At 38.6% G+C, this 21,767-nt stretch overlaps 2 protein-coding genes across 2 annotated transcripts; both read left to right on the top strand.

Annotated features, from left to right (window-relative positions):
* The first annotated feature begins 617 nt into the window (after window positions 1–617).
* Window positions 618–11,005, top strand: LOC143847846 (putative LRR receptor-like serine/threonine-protein kinase At1g53440). The gene is made up of 22 exons (XM_077356637.1): window positions 618–751; window positions 841–912; window positions 998–1,069; window positions 2,418–2,489; window positions 2,567–2,638; window positions 2,726–2,797; window positions 2,946–3,017; window positions 3,114–3,188; window positions 4,157–4,231; window positions 4,418–4,483; window positions 4,785–4,844; window positions 4,968–5,006; window positions 5,131–5,180; window positions 5,521–5,894; window positions 6,013–6,208; window positions 6,309–6,452; window positions 7,788–7,906; window positions 8,046–8,256; window positions 8,375–8,612; window positions 8,722–8,872; window positions 9,499–9,904; window positions 10,711–11,005. Exons 4-22 carry the CDS (start codon window positions 2,446–2,448, stop codon window positions 10,845–10,847), a joined length of 2,601 nt encoding a protein of 866 aa, XP_077212752.1. The 5' UTR covers window positions 618–751; window positions 841–912; window positions 998–1,069; window positions 2,418–2,445; the 3' UTR covers window positions 10,848–11,005.
* An 8,348-nt stretch (window positions 11,006–19,353) lies between these two features.
* LOC143848810 (putative membrane-associated kinase regulator 4) lies at window positions 19,354–20,846 on the top strand. The gene has a single exon (XM_077357875.1). It carries the CDS (start codon window positions 19,459–19,461, stop codon window positions 20,506–20,508), a length of 1,050 nt encoding a protein of 349 aa, XP_077213990.1. The 5' UTR covers window positions 19,354–19,458; the 3' UTR covers window positions 20,509–20,846.
* The last annotated feature ends 921 nt before the right edge of the window (window positions 20,847–21,767 follow it).

Genomic DNA, 21,767 nt, shown 5'->3' with positions numbered 1-21,767 from the left:
TGTTTCAAGTAATGGAAAGGGGCGTATTTATCATTTCACTTATATTCTTATGACCATGTTCGTCTAGACAATAGGAAGGCTATATACGTGCACATAAAAGTAGTGGGACCCACCTATTTGGATGATCCAAAGTTCCAAACTATTGATTTGTTGATCTTATTTAAGTTGTGGCTATGCAAAATGAACGGCTTAGATCTTTGAACAAAGTGAGCCCTAGTGATTTAAAAATATATATATAAATTATATGATATTGCGTATAGATACATGTATTTTTAAAAAATATATATAATAGCCTTTGAAAGTATCTAAACAGTGGGAGATGATATATTCACTCCCTTTTCTTTCCTAAACCAACCCCAGTAGTCATAAACATTGTTTTAAATTTCGGATTATGGTTGGGTATTTCGGTTTAGATTTCAGCCGAAATTTGGTCATTCTGACTCAAATTAACGGGAATTTAAATCCAGTCATAAATAGCATAGTACATGGGAAAAAGAGTAGTCATAAATACAATAGATGGGATGGCCCCATTAAGAAAGGGGGGTGAATATATCAATTCACCGGCCCCACCAAGGGTATTAAAAATTTTCTGTGTTTTCTCCTCTTCAGCCGTTAATTTGAAAAGTTGGGGAGGAGCATGGATTTGAAAAGCTTTTAATGCTAGGGTTCTTTTGTGTAACAGTGATTTCACTCTTAACAACCTTAACGGATCCATCCCTGCTATATGGGCTTCTCTTCCTCTCGTCCATCTGTAAACTTCTTCATCTCTATAAACTTCCTTGCATTAAGCATTCAATCCTTCAACCCATGTCCCTAACTGAAACTACTCGTACATTGCAGGTGCCTTTTGGGAAACCGCATCTCCGGGACAATTCCAAATAATTTTGGAGAAATCGCCACGCTCAAGGAGCTGTATGCGCATTTGCAACACTTGAATTCTTTTATCTGTTTAGGCAAATAGATAGACATTTCATTAAATGTTAATTGGGTTTTGCAGGATTTTGGATGATAACCAACTTGAAGGACCTCTTCCTCCAGAGCTCGGTAACTTGACTGGCTTAGAAAGATTGTAAGACTCTTTATTGTTGTCACTGCCCTTTCCCTCTTTGAGCAATGACCGAGTTATCTTTACATGACGGTCATTGTTGTCAGGGTGTTACAGTCCTGAGTGGGGGCCCACCTAGGTATGAGACTGGTGGGACCTAGCCTTGTATGGGACAGGTTTAAAAGGCCTTGCCTAATGTGTTCCATCAGCTCCAGCTATGAAGCTTTTGGTGTATTGGTAAGGTACCCTACATTTGGTTTTAGAGTAGCCACCAAGTCTTGTGTTGGAGTCACGGAAGGGGCGACTTGTGGAAAGGGCTACCTAGAAAAAAAAAAGGCCACAGTGAAAGCCGTCACAAAATGGGCCACCGAGGACGACGGATGCGGAAGCGTGGTGGAATGCTACTGTCTTGAGTGGGGCCCGCCTAGGTATGGCACTAGATGAGACCCAGCCTGATATGGGAAGGTTTAAAGGGCCTTGCCTAACGCGTTCCATCAGCTCTGGAGCTTTTGGCGTATTGGTAAGGTACCTAACACAAGTAAAAAGAAACCAAAGAAAAGACTAAAAAGAAAATAACTACCTCATGGTCAATTTGGGTGTTCAATCCACTTGAATTTTGGGTGCAATTTGTGTGGTAATTTTGGTGTTCAACCTGCGTGCATTATTTTACGGTAATGAGTGGGGGCCGCTTAGGTATGGGATTGGGTGGGACCCAGCCTGGCATGGGACATGTTTAAAGGGCCTTGCGTAACGCCTTCCATCAGCTCTAGAGCTTTTCGCGTAGTGGTAAGTCACCTAACATTTGGTATTAGAGTAGCCATCACGTCCTGTGTTCAAGTCATGGAAGGGCTACCTGGGAAAAAGGCCAGAGTGAAAGCCGTCACAGAGTGGGCTGCCGAGGATGGCGAATGGAGAAGTGTGGTGGTATGTTTCCGTCAAACTACGGATTACTCCAAAAGCTTGAACTGTTGGAGAAGGCGTTTTTTAATCTATTATACTTTAACAGTTACGGACCTGAGTACGGGCCCTCCTAGTTATGGGACTGGGTGGGACCTAGCCTGGTATTTCACAGGTTTAAAGGGCCTTGTGTAACATGTTGCATTGGTAAGGCACCTGACACATTTCTAGTAAAATTATTGTGTCACACCCAAAATATATTTGGGTTGGGCACCCCAGACTGACCATAGCATTTTTTTTTCTTTTTGGGAGGAATGATGCAGTTTATGGTGTGTACTTTATTCACACTACAAGCCTATGTGTATGCCATATACCAGACTTTACTTGCGAAATTTCTCTGTGATTGGTGGAACAATTCTCTTTTGCTACTCTTTTGACGACATCCATGAATCAATTCCCCCTTTTACTCTTGCAGCACTCTTTCTGCAAATAACATAACAGGAATGTTGCCTGAGACGTATGGCAAGCTGATAAACTTGACTGATTTGTATGTCAACTCTTCTGATTGGTTTTGTTTTTGTTTTTGGAGATAAACGAGTTCTTAAATTCAGTTCCTGTTTACAGTAGGATAGATGGGAATGATATCTATGGGAGGATTCCTGATTTCATCGGGAACTGGACGAAACTCGGTCGATTGTAAGTACTTCATTTGATTTGTATGTACCAGAAAAATTGCCACTATAAAATGACTTTTATCCGTACAGTGATTTTAAACAAATGCAGAGATATGCAAGGCACATCTATGGAGGGACCCATTCCTGCTAGCATCTCTCTCTTGCAAACTTTAACTCAGCTGTGAGATAACCTTCCACATTTCCACATTTTTTCGTGATTCTTTTAGTTAGTTTACTGGTATTACATATTTACATTTGATTTCTAACGAACTATGTAAGCAGAATAATATGAATTGTGTGTATTGGACTTGATGTATTTTTGTTTTCAGGAGGGTATCTGACTTGAATGGACCCAGTGCAGTTTTCCCTCCACTGCAGAATCTGACAAACATGCAGAGATTGTGGGTTAAATGGATATACCAACTCCATGGCATACCTACATCAAACTATGTTTTTTAGTTATCTCATGAAGTGCATTGTCTGGTTGTATGCTGCAGGATACTAAGGAACTGCTTAATTTCTGGTGAAATCCCAGAATATATTGGTAACAACATGACAAATCTTAAAACACTGTAAGTTCCTTTGGAGGACCTCTTTACATTTTCGAGTTCATAAATTCCTCTACCTTGCAATGATGGCTAGGTATTCTTTGGTGCAAATTACTCCGATTGTTTGATTACCTGCATTTTCCCAGGAATTTAAGCATTTGAATGGTTTTCTTAAATGTAACCAATGAAAATGAAACAGCATACCAAACTTCCACATAGAAGTGAACCGAAGAAGCCCACTTGTAATGAATCAGATTTGTATAAAAGTTGAGAATCGGGAACCAGAACCCGAACCAAGAGAACCGATGAACCTTGTAACATAGGTATTATGACCTTTCATAATAAGTTACAGCCCTAATTACCAACCGATATAATAACTAAGGTTTTAAATTTCGGTTTCAGTTTTAGTCGCCTAAGAAACACAAACATTTCGGGATCGGTTGGAAATTTCGGTGAAAATGTTGTAAAATTGCGTGAGTGTATGGAAACACGTGCAAATAATCAGGAAATGCTAGAATAATGCACAAATACACATTTAGAAACTATCATATAAGAACGACAACCATCCATAATCATTTAATAACATCGAACACCTTGTGGCATCCGTTGCTGCGTGTGTCCTATAATTCACTTTATATCACATTTGACATATAATTAATATAAATATTTATACATAATACATACACCACATTTCACATTCAATTCATATAAATATAAATATCTAACACGTACTGATATTTTATACTAATACACGCGGTTTTGGTTTGTTATGTGTTTTGGTTTTGGTATTTGTTTCCGTCAGGATGAAAACAGAAACATTACGGTAATTTTGGGTCAGTTTCGGTGGAAATTTTAAAGTATGTTAATAACACAAGTTACACTATAACACACCTTTATGCACCGCACATAAACCATGTGTTACTACTAAAACCTACTGTTCTGTGGAGATAATCTTGGCAGGGATTTGTTTTTATGATATTTTTCTCTTGCAGAGACTTGAGCTTTAACAACTTGACTGGCCAACTTCCAGACACCTTTAACAAGCTGCAAGCATCACTAAATTATATGTGAGAAGTACATTTTTGATCTACAATCCCTACATTCACAATCTTATAGATATCCTTTTTGTTTTCCCATAAGATGTGATAATTTTGCTTCATATATAAATCAAACTCCTTACCTTCATAATGATGCTTTCTTTACTTTTTTTATTACAAGGTACTAAGGTAGAAATGACATTGTTTCTGACATAGGTACCTGACTAATAATATGCTGACTGGAGTTATACCTCAGTGGATCTTACAAAGCACACAAAGCTTGTATGTATTGTGTACTAAAGGCTTTGAAGTTTGAAAAATATTTCATTTTACAGTAAGATTTTGCATTGATTCTGTTTGCCTAAATATTAGTAAGGTTGAACTCTCTTGTAAGAATATTGTAGTCCTTTCAAAACTCCTGCTGGAGTTAGTATTCCTTTATTGGCAGTTGAGCCTCTTGCTCAATTAGATGAGATTTTGTGTCTATACTGAATGGTTGATCCTGGCTTACCTAAAAAAAATAAAAGGAAATTCTTCCACTGTGAAAATTATCATCATGTTGCTCTGCCATTCTGTCTTGCAGTGACTTATCTGGCAACAATTTTACCGGCCCACATCAAACCCAGTGCTCACAAGGGAGTGTGTAAGTTCACTCATTTTCCATGCTTTGTTTCTTTTAGGTTTCCATCCTTACCTGGATCTTTCTTTTCTTTTCTTCTTCTTTTTTTTTCCCCTTTCATGGACCTCCCACTCTTGTCACTTATAGGAACTTGGTTGCCAGTTACTCATCTACAAACGACAGCTCGTAAGCTTCTACAATCTTACTACTAATATACATTCTGACCTGCTGACAATGCCTACCACCTTTCTATTTTGTCCTAAACGAAAAAAAATAAAAATAAATGAATATTTCTTCTTCCTTTTTGTAGACTTGCTAAGTGCTTACAGAGGAACCTCCCTTGCCCAGGAAAAGCAACATGTAAGTAGAGATTTTGGATTTTGGGGCTTCCCTATGTAAGAAACATGAAGTTATAATTTTAACTTGATGTCCACCGAGGACAATGTTCCAGAAATTGCTCAGTCAACAATTGTCTCACCAGATTTGAACTGGTTTTGGCCCCATTACGTCATCTGACACACCCAAGTCCAGAAAGACTTATCGGGTTAATCTGTGGTTAAGACTTATCGGACAATGTTCCAGCAATCACTAAGTCAATAATTGTATATCTTTTGTAATTTATGAGCTTAACTCTCTAATGAGTAATTGATGAACATTGATATACAAAAATGACAATGTATGGATTCCACAATATTTGCAGACTATTCCTTGTTTATAAATTGTGGAGGTCAGATGTTGGCTACTGACGGGAACGAATATGAAGATGACTCAACAGAGGGGGGGCCATCAACATTCTACTCTACTGAACTTGACAAATGGGCTTATAGCAGTACAGGGGACTTCATGGATGCCTACGGGGTCTACAGAACAACAAACATAACTGTACTTACAAGGACCGATGGTAATCCAGGCTTGTACACGACGGCTCGCCTCGCCCCTCTCTCCCTCAAGTACTATGGATTCTGTTTGCAGAATGGCAATTATAAAGTAGAACTCCATTTCGCTGAAATAATGTTCACAAATGATCAAACCTTTAGCAGCAATGGGAAGCGCGTATTTGACTTATCAATTCAGGTGGTGGATTGATTTCTTGTCTAGAACTTTCATATCCATTTCTTCTCTACAAGTCTTCTACTCCTGTACCAGGTAATCTTCATATCCATTTCTTTTCTGTTGCTTTGACTTCCTGTAGGGCCAAAAAGTTTTAAATGATTTCAACATTGAGGATAAAGCTGGTGGGCCTGGTCGGGGCATCAGTATTACTTTTAATACAAATGTAACCAGTAACACTTTGGAGATCCACTTATACTGGGCGGGAAAAGGGACTACTTCAGTTCCAGATGCGGGTGTATATGGACCTCTTATATCAGCTATTACAGTGACACCAAGTAAGATGATCTAAAGGCGTATCTGGGTGCACGTGCAAATGTGCCCTAGATTCTTTTTCTTTCTTTTTCCTTTTCATGATATGTGATCTTCTCCCTGCAGACTTTCGTCCGGATACAGGCAAAAGCAGGTTATCTGTGGGAGCTATTGTCGGTATCGTTGCTTCTTCCTGCATAGTCATCATATTGATTTTCATATGTCTTTGGATGAAAGGTTGCTTGGGAGGAAAAGGTCTCGAAGACAAGGGTAAGGCAATGAATCAAGTCATGCTTTTATAATATTCATAGTACATGGGCACATGTTCTATGAAATTCTCCTCCAATCACTTTTTTTGCAGCTGATTCTTGGAAGGGACTTTGCTTGGAAAGAAAGTTGCTTATGAGCTTTCTCTTTATTAGCATTCACTAAGATCCATGCATATTCACAATATCATATTTTTTTCTGCAAGATAGCATCGGAAATATTAACTACCTTGTTATTTTTTGAGTTGCCATTTTCATCAAACTGGGCAATGCAATGTTTCCAGATAACCATAAAAGTAACATTTTATTTAGAAGTATATACAAACTATATTTGTTAGGTGTAGATGTACATATCCTGTAAAATCTATTCTTGTGAGGGTATTTGAGTCCTTTTATTCACTATGGGTAGTCTAGGTATTTCATTCATTTTGTCAGGCATATTTCACTGTATGAGATATGCAAGCAGTATATAGCTTCCTCTTCCTTGAGGGTTTACATTATTATGACATAGAAATATTTAACTAGTGTTCGCTTGTTAAGCTCATAAATCACAGAAGATATACAGGCATATGGAAAGATTTCCTCCTTAAAGTTCAGAAGCTAATAGGGATCCTACTAGTCCTCGGTAGGGATACAATTGTAATTGACATCTGCACAAGGGAGGGTAGTACCTCTTAACTCTAATATCTAGATAGATGCATCCTTTTTAGAAGTCGTACTTGTGTCATTTTCTCTTTTAATCTAGCATAAACAGCTGAAGTTTGGGTTTGGAGAAGTATTTGCATGCACATGCTCACATGTCCATGTATTTTTAACGTCAATAGATGCATTGATTCAGTGGCCGTCTAGTATTGATGGATGGTTCAACCATTTAATCATAGAAGAGGGTAATGTTTCACGTGCCATGCATACTAGATAATGCAACTGTATCCCTCAAGGGGACCACGAGGTTGGTATTTTATTATATTGCAGTGTCCATGATAGATTTACCTCACACTTACCCAAGGATAAGCCCTGGAAAGATGATTTATCTTGCAGTGACATCGAGATTCTCCTGTTCACAACGGCCATAACCCTTTATTATTTTATTAAATTAAACATTACAAGTGTGTATCACTTTAGTCCATGCTATCTGTGAATTACACATTGATCACTAATGTCCCTTTTGATTAGAATTAGATCCAAGGTGCTTCTAGTTTCTTCAGAATTTAAAATTGCCATCTTATGATTGCTATTTTGGATGTCAGCATGGAAATTTTTGAAGAAACAAAATATTCACTTCATTTGCAGATAATATTTAATCATCTTCAAACTTCTTACTAACTGTTATCTTTGGCAGAACTCAGAGGCCTAGAGCTACTGACGGGTTACTTCAGCTTAAAACAGATTAAAGCTGCCACCAATAACTTCAACCCTGCAAATAAGATAGGTGAAGGCGGTTTTGGGCCTGTTTACAAGGTAATATTGTGGACCCTGAAACTAAATTTATGATATTTTTCATCCTCAAGTTGCAATTTCTTAGATATTTCTCAAGTTTTGTTTTCTTATACCTTTATGGAATTAATGGGGCTAAAGTTCACCTTGCATATGATCTTAGGGTATACTGTCAGATGGTACAATAATCGCAGTCAAGCAGCTCTCTTCAAAGTCAAAGCAAGGGAACCGTGAGTTCATAAATGAGATTGGCATGATATCTGCTATACAGCACCCAAATCTCGTTAGGCTTTACGGATGCTGTGTGGAAGGAAACCAGTTATTGGTAATATATGAATACATGGAAAATAATAGTGTTGCTCGTGCACTGATTGGTAAGCTGCTGTACTCTTGTACTAAACTACTTTCGGAATACACCATGCAATTGTGTCCTTGTTGATTTTGACCCATGATTTATGACACGAAAGGTAATCAGAACTGAGTCATTTATAGGTCGTGAGGAATATCGTTTGAAAGTGGACTGGCCAACAAGGTGTAAAATTTGCCTGGGAATTGCTAGGGGTTTGGCTTATCTCCATGAAGAGTCGCGGCTGAAGATTGTTCACAGGGACATCAAGGCAACCAATATTTTGCTTGATAAGGATCTTAATGCCAAGATATCTGACTTTGGTTTGGCTAAACTGGATGAAGAAGAAAACACCCATATCAGTACTCGAATAGCAGGAACCATGTGAGTTGTTTCACTTCATAATTTCCCACTAGTTTTCTGGATGTCATTTGGTTAGGGCTGTAGTAGAGCACATTACTACGATGTAATAGTTTCCTTTATGATTTTTCAGCGGATATATGGCTCCTGAATATGCGATGAGGGGCTACTTGACCGATAAAGCAGATGTTTACAGCTTTGGAGTTGTATTGTTGGAGATTGTCAGTGGGAAGGGCAATGCAAATTATATGCCAAAGGAGGACTTTGTTTATCTTCTTGATTGGGTAAAGCAAGCTTTCCGTCAACTCATACCACGAAGCATGAATCTTTCTTCACAAATTTTGGGTGGACACTTCTAAAACACACAACATTCTTTTCTATCTTAGAAAGTGCCACAGTTTTGTTGATTATGCCCAAGTGTGAATAACTGCTTCCTTATGTTTCTTCTGTAACCTCCATTCGTCACACGTAAAAACACAGAAAAACAAATAATGTTCTGACTTGACAACCTATCCAACTCTACCCGGTTTCTGCTAACCCTCCTCTCCTCTAGCATCTTATGGATTTTATGTCATATCGAGTTTATGAAGTGAACCATGTCCAGAACTAAAATTACATATGTATTTGGATCACATTGTTGAAAAGGAAAGTAAGAGCATTGTACACAGTAAGGGTGAACTTGGGGTCGGGTCGGGTTGAGGTTTCGCTAAAAATTGAACTGGAATCAACCCGAACACAACCGAATTATGGTAAAAGCTCAACCTGAATTTCCAAAAATCGAGCCAGGGATTTCACCCCTAGTACACGGATAAGCACTGAGCTCTTCTGCTCCTTGTTTATCTTGCCCAGTATAACTAATGAAAACCAATCATAAGCTAATATTATCTTTTTTTCATGTGTTTAAATGCAGGCCTATGTCTTACAAGAGCAGGGAGATCTCCTAGAACTAGTTGACTCCAGCCTAGGATCACACTACTCAGAGGAAGAGGCATTAAGGATTCTGAGTTTGGCTCTCTTATGCACCAACCCATCTCCTAGTCTAAGGCCCGCAATGTCTGCAGCCGTACGCATGCTTGAAGGTAAAGAACCTGTACGGGCACCCCTAGTGAAGCGTAGTTCTATGAGGAGGGAGGATTGGAAGTTTAAGGCTTTGGAGAAACACTCTCAAGCCCGCCAAACACAGAGCATGTCAATAGAAATGTCTAAACTATCTCATGAGAGCCAAAAGCGGAGCATGTCAATAGGAAGTTCTTTCTTTGACTCCTCAGTCTCTACCCATTCCAGAGAAGAGGGTGGCACCCATTATTCCTCAGCTAGTAAGCTTTTCTTTCATCTTTATGTAACTTGAAATAGGAAGTGAGATGAAACACCAATTAGAACAATTATGATTCTACACAAATGCATCTGATCCATAAACTAGGCAATTTCGCATAAAAGGCATTTCGCAGCTCAGTTTTTCAAAAGAGAGCAGACACCTCGTAGCAGATTTTGTCTTATTCATTTATTCATATGAGGTGGTGGCTGTTCTCTCCTGAAAAAGTGAGCTGCAAAATGGATTTATGCAAAATTGGCAAGCAAATCCCTATATGCAAATAATAGTTAAAGTAGTTTTATGGGGCTGACATCCATACTGTGATGTTTTGATAAGGGCACTACTCACTTTGTTTTGCACCTTTTTAATTACTGGTGTCACATGCTATCAACATTCAATCAGAAGAGTGTAAACCAAATGAATAGTGCCATTATCAAAATATATCAGTGTAGATATCAGTCCCTAAGTTTATTTCTTAATTAATGGCTTCTTAAAAGTGGCCTTAACAGGCAAATAAGATTTAAGTTAAGTAATCTAATTTGCAAATAAGGAATAATTTTGATGGGGAAAAACAGTACTTCATAAAATGACGAAAATACCCTTTCAATAAACCCCCTAAACCCCCTGTCCAATCTCCCTCCCACACCCAATTCCCCTAACCCTCATTTCCTCTTTCTCTGCCTCAAGTCTCTTGCCTAAAGCCCAAATCTGAAGCAACTAATCAAAATTTCTAGCTGTGAGTATTTCTAAACGGTGGGTTCTTTTATGTTTTCTGACAGCAGCAAGTGGGTTTTTCTTTGCAATATGCAGCACCAATGAGGAAAAGACCACGACCTCTGAAATCAGAAGAGAGTCCTTTAATTTTTCCTGTTCCAGATGCTTCAGTTCCTTATGCAACACAGATTGAGGTTGAGCATATGGATGATACCACTACGACAAAAGCGTGAGCTTCAAGATTGTTTTGGGAGAGATCAAGATATCTGACTTGGGTTGAGTTTGGACTTTGGGTGTGAGAGATATAGGTTTCATTAAAAGGGTATTTTCATCATTTTATGAAGTACTCTTGAATCAAGTTCCAAGGCCGTGAAAAGCTATATATAAATATAAATAGAATGGATTTGATTTAAATAGATTTGGATATTTAGATTTTTCTTTATTTAGTGGGAGGTGGTAAATTCGCACCCCCTAGAGGATGATGAGCACCCCTGGACGTCAAAAATGCTTTCAAAAAGCGTCAGACTTTTAATGCTTTTTATCGTCAAGTTACATTAAATGGTGCGCATCATCCGTCAGAGGGTGCGAATTTATCATCACCCTATTTATTTAATCTATTTTTTTGGATTCTTTTCTATTTATGTATTTATCATCCAATTTGGATTTATAGATTCGTTACCTGCAGCCAACTTTAGCTATCCAAAAAGCCGTGTATGTTCATTTGGGCAGTGATAAATTCACCCCATCATTTCGGCATTCACCCCCTTTTAGGTCCCCTTCGTTTAAGATTATTACAGTAATAATCTTAAACGAACAGGACCTAAAAAGGGGTGAATGCCGAAATGATGGTGTGAATTTATCACTTACAATCGGTTGGCATAAACTGGGAAAGTTTATCAGCTTTACAACCGGGGAAAATGACTCTCTCTCTCTCGGTGAACTTTGCTTCAGCAATCATAACCTCTTCTCATGGCAATTTTTTTCAGGAAACTCAAAACCCTCTTCTCTCCACTTTCTCCATTCCTTCTCCTCCCCCAAATTCTCCAATTTATGCTCTCTCCAAAACCCGAACCCTAACCCCCTTCCCATAGGAAGATCAAGAAACCCTAAATCCAAAACCCTCTTCTTCACTTCTTTTGCATCTCCATTTCCAATAAACCCTACCCTAACCTCCTTTGTTACATGCTTTATGGGTCCCACTCAGAGTAAAATAAATTAGTTTTGATTTTGTTGTTTTTAGAGATTGCTTTCATTGTTGTTTGATTTGGGTAGGACTCTTAGAGATTATGGTTATCTAGATTAGGGTTTTTCTATAAATAATATGTATGTTTTCTTTCTAAAATCAATAAAGAAAACTTGTTCGAGAAAGTGTGTCTTGTGCACAAAAAGAGAATGATCCTTCCCTCGATCAAGAGGCTGATCTTCCCTCTAAGAAGATTAAATCTGTTACGAACCGATTCGGGTTCGTAACAATTGGTATCACAGTAGTCAGTCCTGAGTCATGAATACATCTTTGGAGATTTTGGATTCCCTGCACTATGATTTTCAGAACATGAAAGTATCTGAAAATGATAGAATAGCAACAACGATTTGCTGAAGGCGTGAACAAAATCAGCATGCTAATCAAGGAAATGTACGGAGATGAAAGAAAGCAAATCGAAGAAAAGACAATTACAAGAAGGAAACGACGAAATAGAAAATGACGAGAAAAAAAGAAGAGAGAAAAAAAAAAGCATCCAAAAGAAAAAATATGAAAAAGCCACAAAAGAAAGTTCGTCGCCAAAGAGTCTATCGTTCCTCTTCTCACCAACAGCTATTTGTGCATCAATATCCAAATCATTCCAGAAAAATACAACGAAGGAGCCTTGATGAACACCGAAATGAGATCATTAAACCCAAAACCCTCTTCTCTTATTTGTATCTCCATTTCTGATCTTTAAACCGAAAACCCTCTTCTTCTCCTCCATGTATTGCCACTCTCTCCCAAATCCTAACCCAAAACCCTCTACTTCTATGCTTCCCATTGACCCCTGAAACCTTATCCCTCATAACCAAATCCGAAGGACAGATTAGGGAAGATAAGTAGGAAGGGATATAATCCACCCTCTTCGTGGTCTGATTTTTGAAGAGATGGACGAACATGAAAAGTCAAAAATAAAACCAAGGAAAAAAAGTTAAAAAAGAAGAAGATGGTCGTTCTGTACGAGCCAACTTTTTACCGGCTGTGAAGCTTATAACCGGTCAAAACGGGTTGAAAGCTGAAGTTCTGGAGATTAATTTATCACTGCCCAATGCCCGTACAGAAAAATCAAAGCACAACATTCCAATGTATACTTTGCCACACCAACCACTAACCATGGTTTAAAATTTCAGTTTCGGTAACCGTTTCGAACCCCACAGAAAACCGAAATTTGGGTTTGAAATTCCAAAAATTTTGGCCGAAATTTTGTAGCAATTTTTTTTTATTAAAAAAATTGGCAGTAAAACGAAATTTTGGACCGAAATTCCCGAAATTTCTGAAATTTTGGACCGACATTCCGAAATTTTGTAATTGGCGAAATTCGGAATTTCAGTTTCAGTCCCCATCGAAATCCGAAATTTTAGATTTCGGTCAAAATTTAAAACCATGCCACTAACTGCACTCAAATACAGACTCCAAATCTGTTTAGCAGTAACCAGGCTTTCACTCTTTCTCCCATCTTAATGAGTGTTAGTGACAGTCATCGGTGGTATGGTGATAACAAACAATCAAGGCTATTGAAGTCTCGTATTCTTAACCATGTTACATGGATTCTTCGAAATGGGCTAAGTACCCTATCATACACGTCTTGGATTCCAATACTTTTAGATCCACAGAGACACATGATCTCCTTTATCCATTTATTTCTAAATACTGCTACCACAACTTTACAATTACCATATGTTTTGAGTTTTACCCATCCTATTAATTTTGAGTTTTTACCCATCATAATAGTAAATTTCGTCGATGTAAATAAAGCATAATATCTGTGAACCTATTAAAATTTTTAATATATTACTTGTTATAACTATGTTATTACATAAAAAAATAAAATTTGACGATTGATTAAAATATTTTGGTGAATCTACAAATCAATCTTTTTGAGGTTTGCCAAATCTGATACTCGATACCCGTGTCGATTTCCGACACTCATACCTGTATTGATGTAAAATAGATTCTTAACTATCAAAATGTAGGCAAAAATCGAAGAAATGTAGTGGCGGAAAAAATTGATGATAATGAGTTCTCCACTATCAGTATGTGGGCGGAGTTTGAGTCACCGCAGCCACTGTAGGGCGAAATGCCAAGCAAGCTCAAAAGTCAGATGTAACAGTGGTTTATTGTTGTGGTTGTGGGGAATAAGACCATATCTTGATCCCAAGTGGGGAGGGCTGGGCCACCTGATGCTGAAGGGAATTAAGTTTCTCCTTCCAAAGTACAAGAACCACATGGAAAGATGAGGGGAAGAAAATATCTTATTTGCAAACCACAACTTTGTCCCACCATCTTTGATGAATTTAAAAGATGTTGTTACTCTAGCACTAGGGAAATGTTACCCATTTGGAAGGCCACCATCATTATCCAAGGGCTTACATGTTTACACCATGAGAAACAAGACCAAGTGGGCTTAATCCCCCAAAAGCCAAACCAAAATTGACTGGCAAAAGAGCCATTAATCTGTTCAGGTGAAGTACAAGCAGTGTGTTCCTCTGCAGTAACATAGACCCCGGAGAATGCCAGGATATCCAGCATCGATACCCCGCCTATTCAATATCGAAGCCTACCGGTCACTAACTCTTACCGACCGGAGAAGCCAAAATCTCTGTCTTTTTCAGCTTTGTAGATTCTCCGATGGGCCAATTTATAGTGCCACCCTTGATGCTACATTGTTGTAGTTGAGGAACCATGTGCACCAAAGCTCGGTGTATAAATGATCTCTGCACACAATCAGTGCATACGTCTATCAATCTGAACGATCCAATCAATGGGCCATGCTCTAAACACTGATCAGATGGCCCATTTCCATCCAACCAGTGGCCTACTCTTTTCTTTTCTTTTTTGAATCACAGAGAGTTGGATTAATAAGAGAAAGGACTGGGGATTAGCCCTGCCATCGAGATGATCAATCTACAACCCACGAAGGGAAAAGAAATAAAAAAGTACATGACAGCTCAAGTGAAGGAGGGAGAAAATTAAACATATCCAATGCCACCGTTGAGGCTCTCTCCCTTGCTAGTCCATCTGCCTCAACGTTTGCCAATCCTCTAACATGATGGAAGGAAATGGAAGATTCCTCCACTCAATCCATTGTGTGAACTGCCAAGGATGGGGGAGAGACCCCCTTCAACTATTTTATCATATTGAGTGAATCCCCTTCCACTATAACCAGAACCATGATATTGTGGTCAATCAACCTTATACCTCAATTAGGGGTGCAACTTGGGTTGGGTTCAACCCGATTTTTGGGTGGGTTGGGTTGACTTTTTTCGGGTTGAGTTGGGTTGCGGGTTGGGATTTTATAACCCGACTGAAAATCAGGCCTGGTCGGATTGGGGTATCGGGCAACCCGACCCCAATTGTAACACGATCATTTTGTTCTAAGTTTTTTTTTTTTTTCAAATTTTAAAAATATTTACGGTTTTAGACGTTTGGTCTTTTACTTTTAGGCTTTTAATAGTTAAAACTGTTGATATTGAGAAGGGGATCAATGCAAGATGGACAAGTAAGCTTCATAATGGTTGATACTTGGTGCATTATATATTTATACAAACACACTGACCTGTGTACTGTTTCTAAAATTTTAAATTATAGAATGCCACTTGGCACTTGCACTCTCGGTCATGTTCAATCTACATTTATGCACCTAATTTCCGACTTTCTATATTGGATCCATTAGTGTCTTAACTTGAAACCAGTGCATCACTATATCATTGACCCTTCATTTCTGACTTTCTATACTGGATCCATTAGTGTCTTAATTAGATGAATTATATGATATCCGTGCGTATTTTCTGAGGAAAAATACCGGCAGCAGAAGTACAAGTGGGGCCAACATATTTAGATGGTCAAAACACAATTCAATATGAAAATTGGGTTGGGTCGGGTTGAGGAAATTGTTCCTTGGGTTGGGTCAGAAAATGGGTACCTCGGGTTGCACCTCTAAATAAACGGCTCTTACCACCGCCTCGTTAGAGTCTGCAATCTCAATGAGGTCTGAGAACGCCTAGTAGGTATTGCCCTGTGGTCACGAAGAAGGCAACCTACTCTTCCCGGCCCCGGATTATCCAAGCGAGAGCTATCAAAGTTCATCTTAAAATATCCTTCCATGGGCGCATCTCGTGACTGTGCCACGATTTGCCTCTGATTCCCACTAAAGCAAACTTCCTTCCACCCCCACCATAAGTCCATTGAGATGGATTTGAATCTAGCTAGGAAGAGCACTAACCCATGTAATGGTCAGTGCTATCACCTTGATGAAGAGATATTGAGGAGTCTTTATTAGAACCCTAAATACGTTGTGTCTCTCTCTTTCTATATATAATACCCAAATAATAGCCAACAATGTAACATTCCATAAGATTTTGCCTCAAGATTCCGCCATAGAATGCACAACCAATTTTCCAAGAGCTTAGAAAGCTTGGACGGAAACACCCAATTTATACCGAATCTACCAAGAAGCTTGCTCCACGCATACCTTCTTGTTCTGCAGTGGAGGAACATGTGGTCTACAATTTCTCGTACCTCTACACATAGCGCACAAAATCTATTATTCACATATTCCGATTCTGTGTAGATGCTCCACGATGAGAATTTTGTCCAGAACAGTGGTCCAAGCAAATGCAGAAACCTTTAGGGGGCTAGTATGCTCCACACTCTAGCCACTGACGAAGGGGCAGAATTCTTTATGTAGGAGGATAACATCCTTTCTAAGAGACCTGCCACCTCTCTATCTCCCTATCAAAGAGGTTCCTCCTGAATACAATATTCCATGATATCCCCTCTCCCCCTCTCCATACTATCTTTCACCCAAGCCTCTTTTAGAGGGGTGTCTACATACCACTCATCCTCCCAAAACTTGATTGTGTCCCCTGAATAGACTTCGAAGCTAATGCCTTAGCCAAATTTGGTCTTTTGCTTCAAAACGTATCTTCAAACAAACTCCTCCATGTATGAATCTATTGTATAAGATTCATTTCCCTAGACTCCGGCCTGAAGGTTTGTCGAAGAGTCCCGGAACCAACAGCCTATTTTCAACTGTCAACACAAGTTTTGGACAGTGTTCCATCAAGAAGGATACCAATCAGACGGTTGAGATCATTCTATTGATCGGATGGCTCGGACTGATGGTCACGTGCACCCACTCGACAATGCTAGAGGCGTTCTCGTCCAATTCTATGATCCTTATGCTGCGATCGAACCTGTGACCTCAAATATTTTGTCCACAAATCCAACGGCTATGATTTGACATCTGAACTTCCGTGCATATTTGAGTATATGCTACACTGTGTTTATATGCAAGTACAAAGAAAACCGTGAAATGTTTGTCTTTGTACCTTCGACTTGAATTACACCAAACTCATGAAATATGCAACCTTACAGCAACTATACATACCTTAATTAGAGTGAGATATTATATGGTGGCTCCACAGAAAAAGTACAGTGGGGCCCACCTATTTGGATGATCTTAGTCATCATTTGTTGGTCTCCCCCGAGATAACTTGTGTTCCAAAAATCTTATCTGAGGATTATCCAAACCCTCAAATATATTTGGTGTAAAAGTGAAGGACTCGGAAAAAAAAAAAAAAACTCTGTATAGAAACCTCCAAAAATCTAATGGTTAGGATCATCCTATAGAGAAGATTTTTGCAGCAAATGAATGGTTTAGATCATCCAAAAAGGTGGGCCACACTGTAATTTTTCTTCACGTACACAGGCCCCACTTATCATATAAAACCTCAGACAAAAAAAAGCCTCGAACATGGGATGGATTGCCTCATTGTTACCCACCAAGAGATGTCGGATGTCAACTGCCACAGTGAAAATAAAAACAATAATAGTTCCCAAACACATAACATACACAACTTCTTCACCTTTTTTTCCTCTTTAGACAAGTCCAAGGAAGAAGATAAAAAGCACCCGTCAGAACATGTTAAAAGAAAGACAAAGCCTGGAATCCAGAAAGAGAGTGAAAAGAAAATATGATAAGGTGGAAACTTGTTTATTATATTATTGTCTGTGATGAATGTCAATATGTTATAGGTGTATACATAAAGAAAAGAGGAGAGACTTAGTTTCTATCGGAGGTGCTATTCTCCATGATTTAGCCTACTTTTTTTGTGTGCTTAAGCTCAGAAAACCAGGTTTTGAGACATGGGCTCAGTTCAAATTCAAATTCCTTGCAGAGGAGTGGCGGGTGTTGAAGAATTTATCTAGGCTTCTGATATTGGCACTACCATTTTTTAATAATTGCAAAAACTCAGCTTGTCTTTTCCTTAACCTTGGACAGCAGTTTAAATAATAATATACAAGTTGGTTTTGCACAATTATCAAAACATGGCAGTGCCAACATCAATAGCCTTTATCTATAGGCTAATGATATTGACTACCATGTTTTAATAATTGTACAAACTAAGCTTGTTTTTTCCTTCTTAATTGGCTTATGAGAGTTTTTTGGGAATGCAATAGCCTTTGACAGCGGTTTAAATAATAAAAGACAAGTTGATTTAGTTCAATTATCAAAACATGGTAGTGCCAACATCAGTAGGCTTTAAATTTAAATTTGTCTGTGACATTAGTGGCCTTAAAACGTACTTTGCAGAGAAGGACCAATGGGGGCGCCCTTGTATCTGTGTTTTTTTTTTTTTACGAGGAATGATAAACTCAAGGGCGCGGCTCTCTGCGGGGAAAAAAAATAAACATCTACCAGGGTGCTCTTATAAATGCACTCTGTTGAGAAGGACCAATGGGGTGTCCTTGTATCTGGCTTTTGCAAGGGTGTCCTTCAGTTTATCATTCCTCATATTTATATGTCTATAAAAAAGAATATCAATAACGGAAATGTTATCTGACAAGGGCTGATTGGTTCATGATTGGTGCATGAATTGAAGGCTAACAAGTAGATATACTATCTTCATTATAACGAATTTTTTTTTATTGAATCTCATGTGCAAAATTTGTTTATTCCTCACATTTTTAATTCATTACTTACAAATGTGGAATCATAAAAGCAAATTTATTAACACTTTATCGAGCAATGCACTATCTCATTAATAGTCTCTCTAATAGGTGGTGCGCCCTGGTCATATTTTCAAAGAAACTAATTTAATTTATTGCACATACACCATATATTCGATGTATGCACATTGTTTGCCAGTCTGGTGATGCGGCTGCCCACCATTGAATGTGGAGGTGAGACCCACATGAGCAAAGTAGAGAGATGCTGAGCCTTTACTGGTAAATAGCACACATTAACTTACTTTTAGTTCTGTACTCTATTCTTCCATTCTACAAACCATTCTTTTAAAGAGTGCTTAAGCTAGTAACAAGTCATAATCACCTTTGAGATCTGTCTCTCTCACAAAAAATTTGAGAGATAGTAAAAAAGAGTGGCCCATGAGAAAAAAAATCCCCCACAAATGATGATTGTTATTTGGGTCATTCCAAATTTCTAACAATTCATATTAATCTTTTCTGAATTGGCTCCATCCATCTCCACTTTAAAGGACCCTCTCCCCTCCCTCTCTTCAAACCCATCTCTCCAAAGCCATCAAAAGTGAAGAGCTCACTCACCCTTTCTAGTTTCTAACATTGTCTCTTCACATGAGATGGAAAGAAACAACTCTTCATCCGACCCAACAGAAGAGGACTACATAGATATGGACATAAGCTCCACAACCTTCTTTTGCTACTCCATCAATTCCCCTCCCCAAACAAGAGAATTTGAATTCCAAATGTCTTCAAACCCAATTGAAAGAGATTCCACAACCTCTCCAGCTGATGAACTATTCTACAAAGGCAAACTCCTCCCACTCCACCTCCCTCCACGTTTACAAATGGTTGAAAAGCTCCTCCAAAACAACTCCAATACCACCCATGACACAAAAACAGAGTCCTCTGTAGAAAATTTCTCCACCACTACTAGTACCCCATTTGAATCTTGCAATATTTCACCTTCTGATTCTTGCCAAGTGAGTAGAGAACTAAACCCATATGACTACTTCTATGAATGCGCGATCGACGATGCGAGCTTCATCGATTATCCAAAGAATAAGTCATGGTCTAAAAAGCTCAAGTTGATAAGGCACTCCACATTGGGTCTCAAGTTAAAGGCCTCTACAGCTTATCTCAAGTCTCTTTTCACTAAATCTGGTTGTTCTGATGAATCTTGTACAGTTGCGGCGAGAAATGGTGATCAGTTTGTGGTTTCAAAGGCTAAGGAGTGCTCAAACAAGTACATGAAGGTGGCAAAAAAGAACCCATTTGGGCAAATTCAAAGGGAAAGATATGTGATGAGGAGTATTGGCAAAGGGAAGGAGAATGAAGAGAGTGGATGTCATAGGAGGTCTTTCTCGGGCGCGGTTAAAAGGCATTCTGCAACTAAATCTTCCACATCTTTGAGTATGTCAAGCTCTTCTTGTTCATCATTTTCAAGTGGAAATTCAAAAGGGTTTTATGGATTACAAATGCTGAAGAGAAGCAACAGTGTGAATTCAGAGGGGGAGAGTTCTATTCAGGAGGCCATAGCTCATTGTAAAAAGTCTCAGCAGTTGTTTTGTACCAGAAAAAGTGTAAGTGAAGTTGGGTTTTGTTCATTGTCTGCTTCTAGGATTGCTGCTTGTGATGATCAAGAGAGGCCTGGAATGTGTAGGGGATGAAGATCAATAAGCCCCATTTGAAAAAACAAAAAAAAAAGAGATAAATGATACGAGAATTTGGTTTGATTAAGGGAGTGCCAATATCAATTCCTCTCTCTCTCTCTCTCTCTCTCTCTCTCTCTCTCTCTCTCTCTCATGCCACCAGGCCAAATGATCATCACTGTACAAAAAAATAAATAGATTAGGTAATCCTAGCCATCTAATTAGTTATAGTTATTGGGCCCTACATCTGCCTCATTTATGTGATCAGATCTGTTGATCCACACAGCAACCATAAATCCGGTCTAATGCCATTGAGAACATCTCAATCGGATGATCCTAAGCCCTTGATCTGTATGTGTTGTTTCATGATGTTATGCAAGATCAATGGTCATGATTTGGCATACGTACTCCTCTTGGTTAACCCCAAAAACTACCTTTTACCGTTGATTGTAAATGTGACTTTTAGTGTAGTTGTTCTCTTTGTTAATGTGGGGAGGTGGGACCCTCTCTAACATGTTAGGTATGGTCACATTCCCAGGCTCCCAGCGCAAACTAGGATGGTACGTCAGAGCACTAGGCAATTTCGGGTACTTCAGAGTAGGGGTCGCATTTCCACTCATAAATTTATGCATTCCAATTTCCAACCATGATAGTTTGTCTTATTTTGATACATCATTTTTTTTAACCTAGGATAAATTTTGTATCAAATAACTGTATCAAGTTGCAAAAATGAACAAAGGGTAAGATCTTTTTGTGGGCAATTATTGATCTAAGATCGACGGTCTGGATTGTAGAATGCGATGAAGTGAATTTACTGGAATTACCTATTGACCAAAGTGATTAGTAAAGAAAATAAGGGTAATCGGTACATCTCGTCTCTATTGAGAGATGGATGATTAATGTAACCGAATTCAACTGCCTTAGCTAAGTTTAGTTAGTGTAGTTGATTAAACAGATTAAGCCAAGTAGAGTTTTAATTTGGGCTGGAACTCTTGGAGTCTTTGTTGTCCTCTAACCTGACAAAAGGAGATCTTCCCCACCAAAGATAAGACTAGAGATACAGTAGAAGATTCAGCCTGATTGATCACAGCTATGGCTGATCGGGATAAGATTTTAATTTCTTCTTTTGTATTCTAGTTTATTTGCATCGTTAGATACTTATATTAATAGATTTATAGTATTAATTTGATTAGATCTATAGTGTGTGATCATGGCATATTGATTGAAATAACCAACCCACCTTTGCATTTGAATAAATGCCCAAGTAGAGGTGTCAA

The sequence above is a fragment of the Tasmannia lanceolata genome, unplaced genomic scaffold (assembly GCF_043159265.1).
Source record: "Tasmannia lanceolata isolate RefF3 unplaced genomic scaffold, GAP_Taslan_0.1 ptg000016l, whole genome shotgun sequence".
Classification (NCBI taxonomy): Eukaryota; Viridiplantae; Streptophyta; class Magnoliopsida; order Canellales; family Winteraceae; genus Tasmannia; species Tasmannia lanceolata.
Note: the sequence above shows the minus strand (reverse complement) of the source record. Positions and strands in the feature narration are given on the sequence as shown.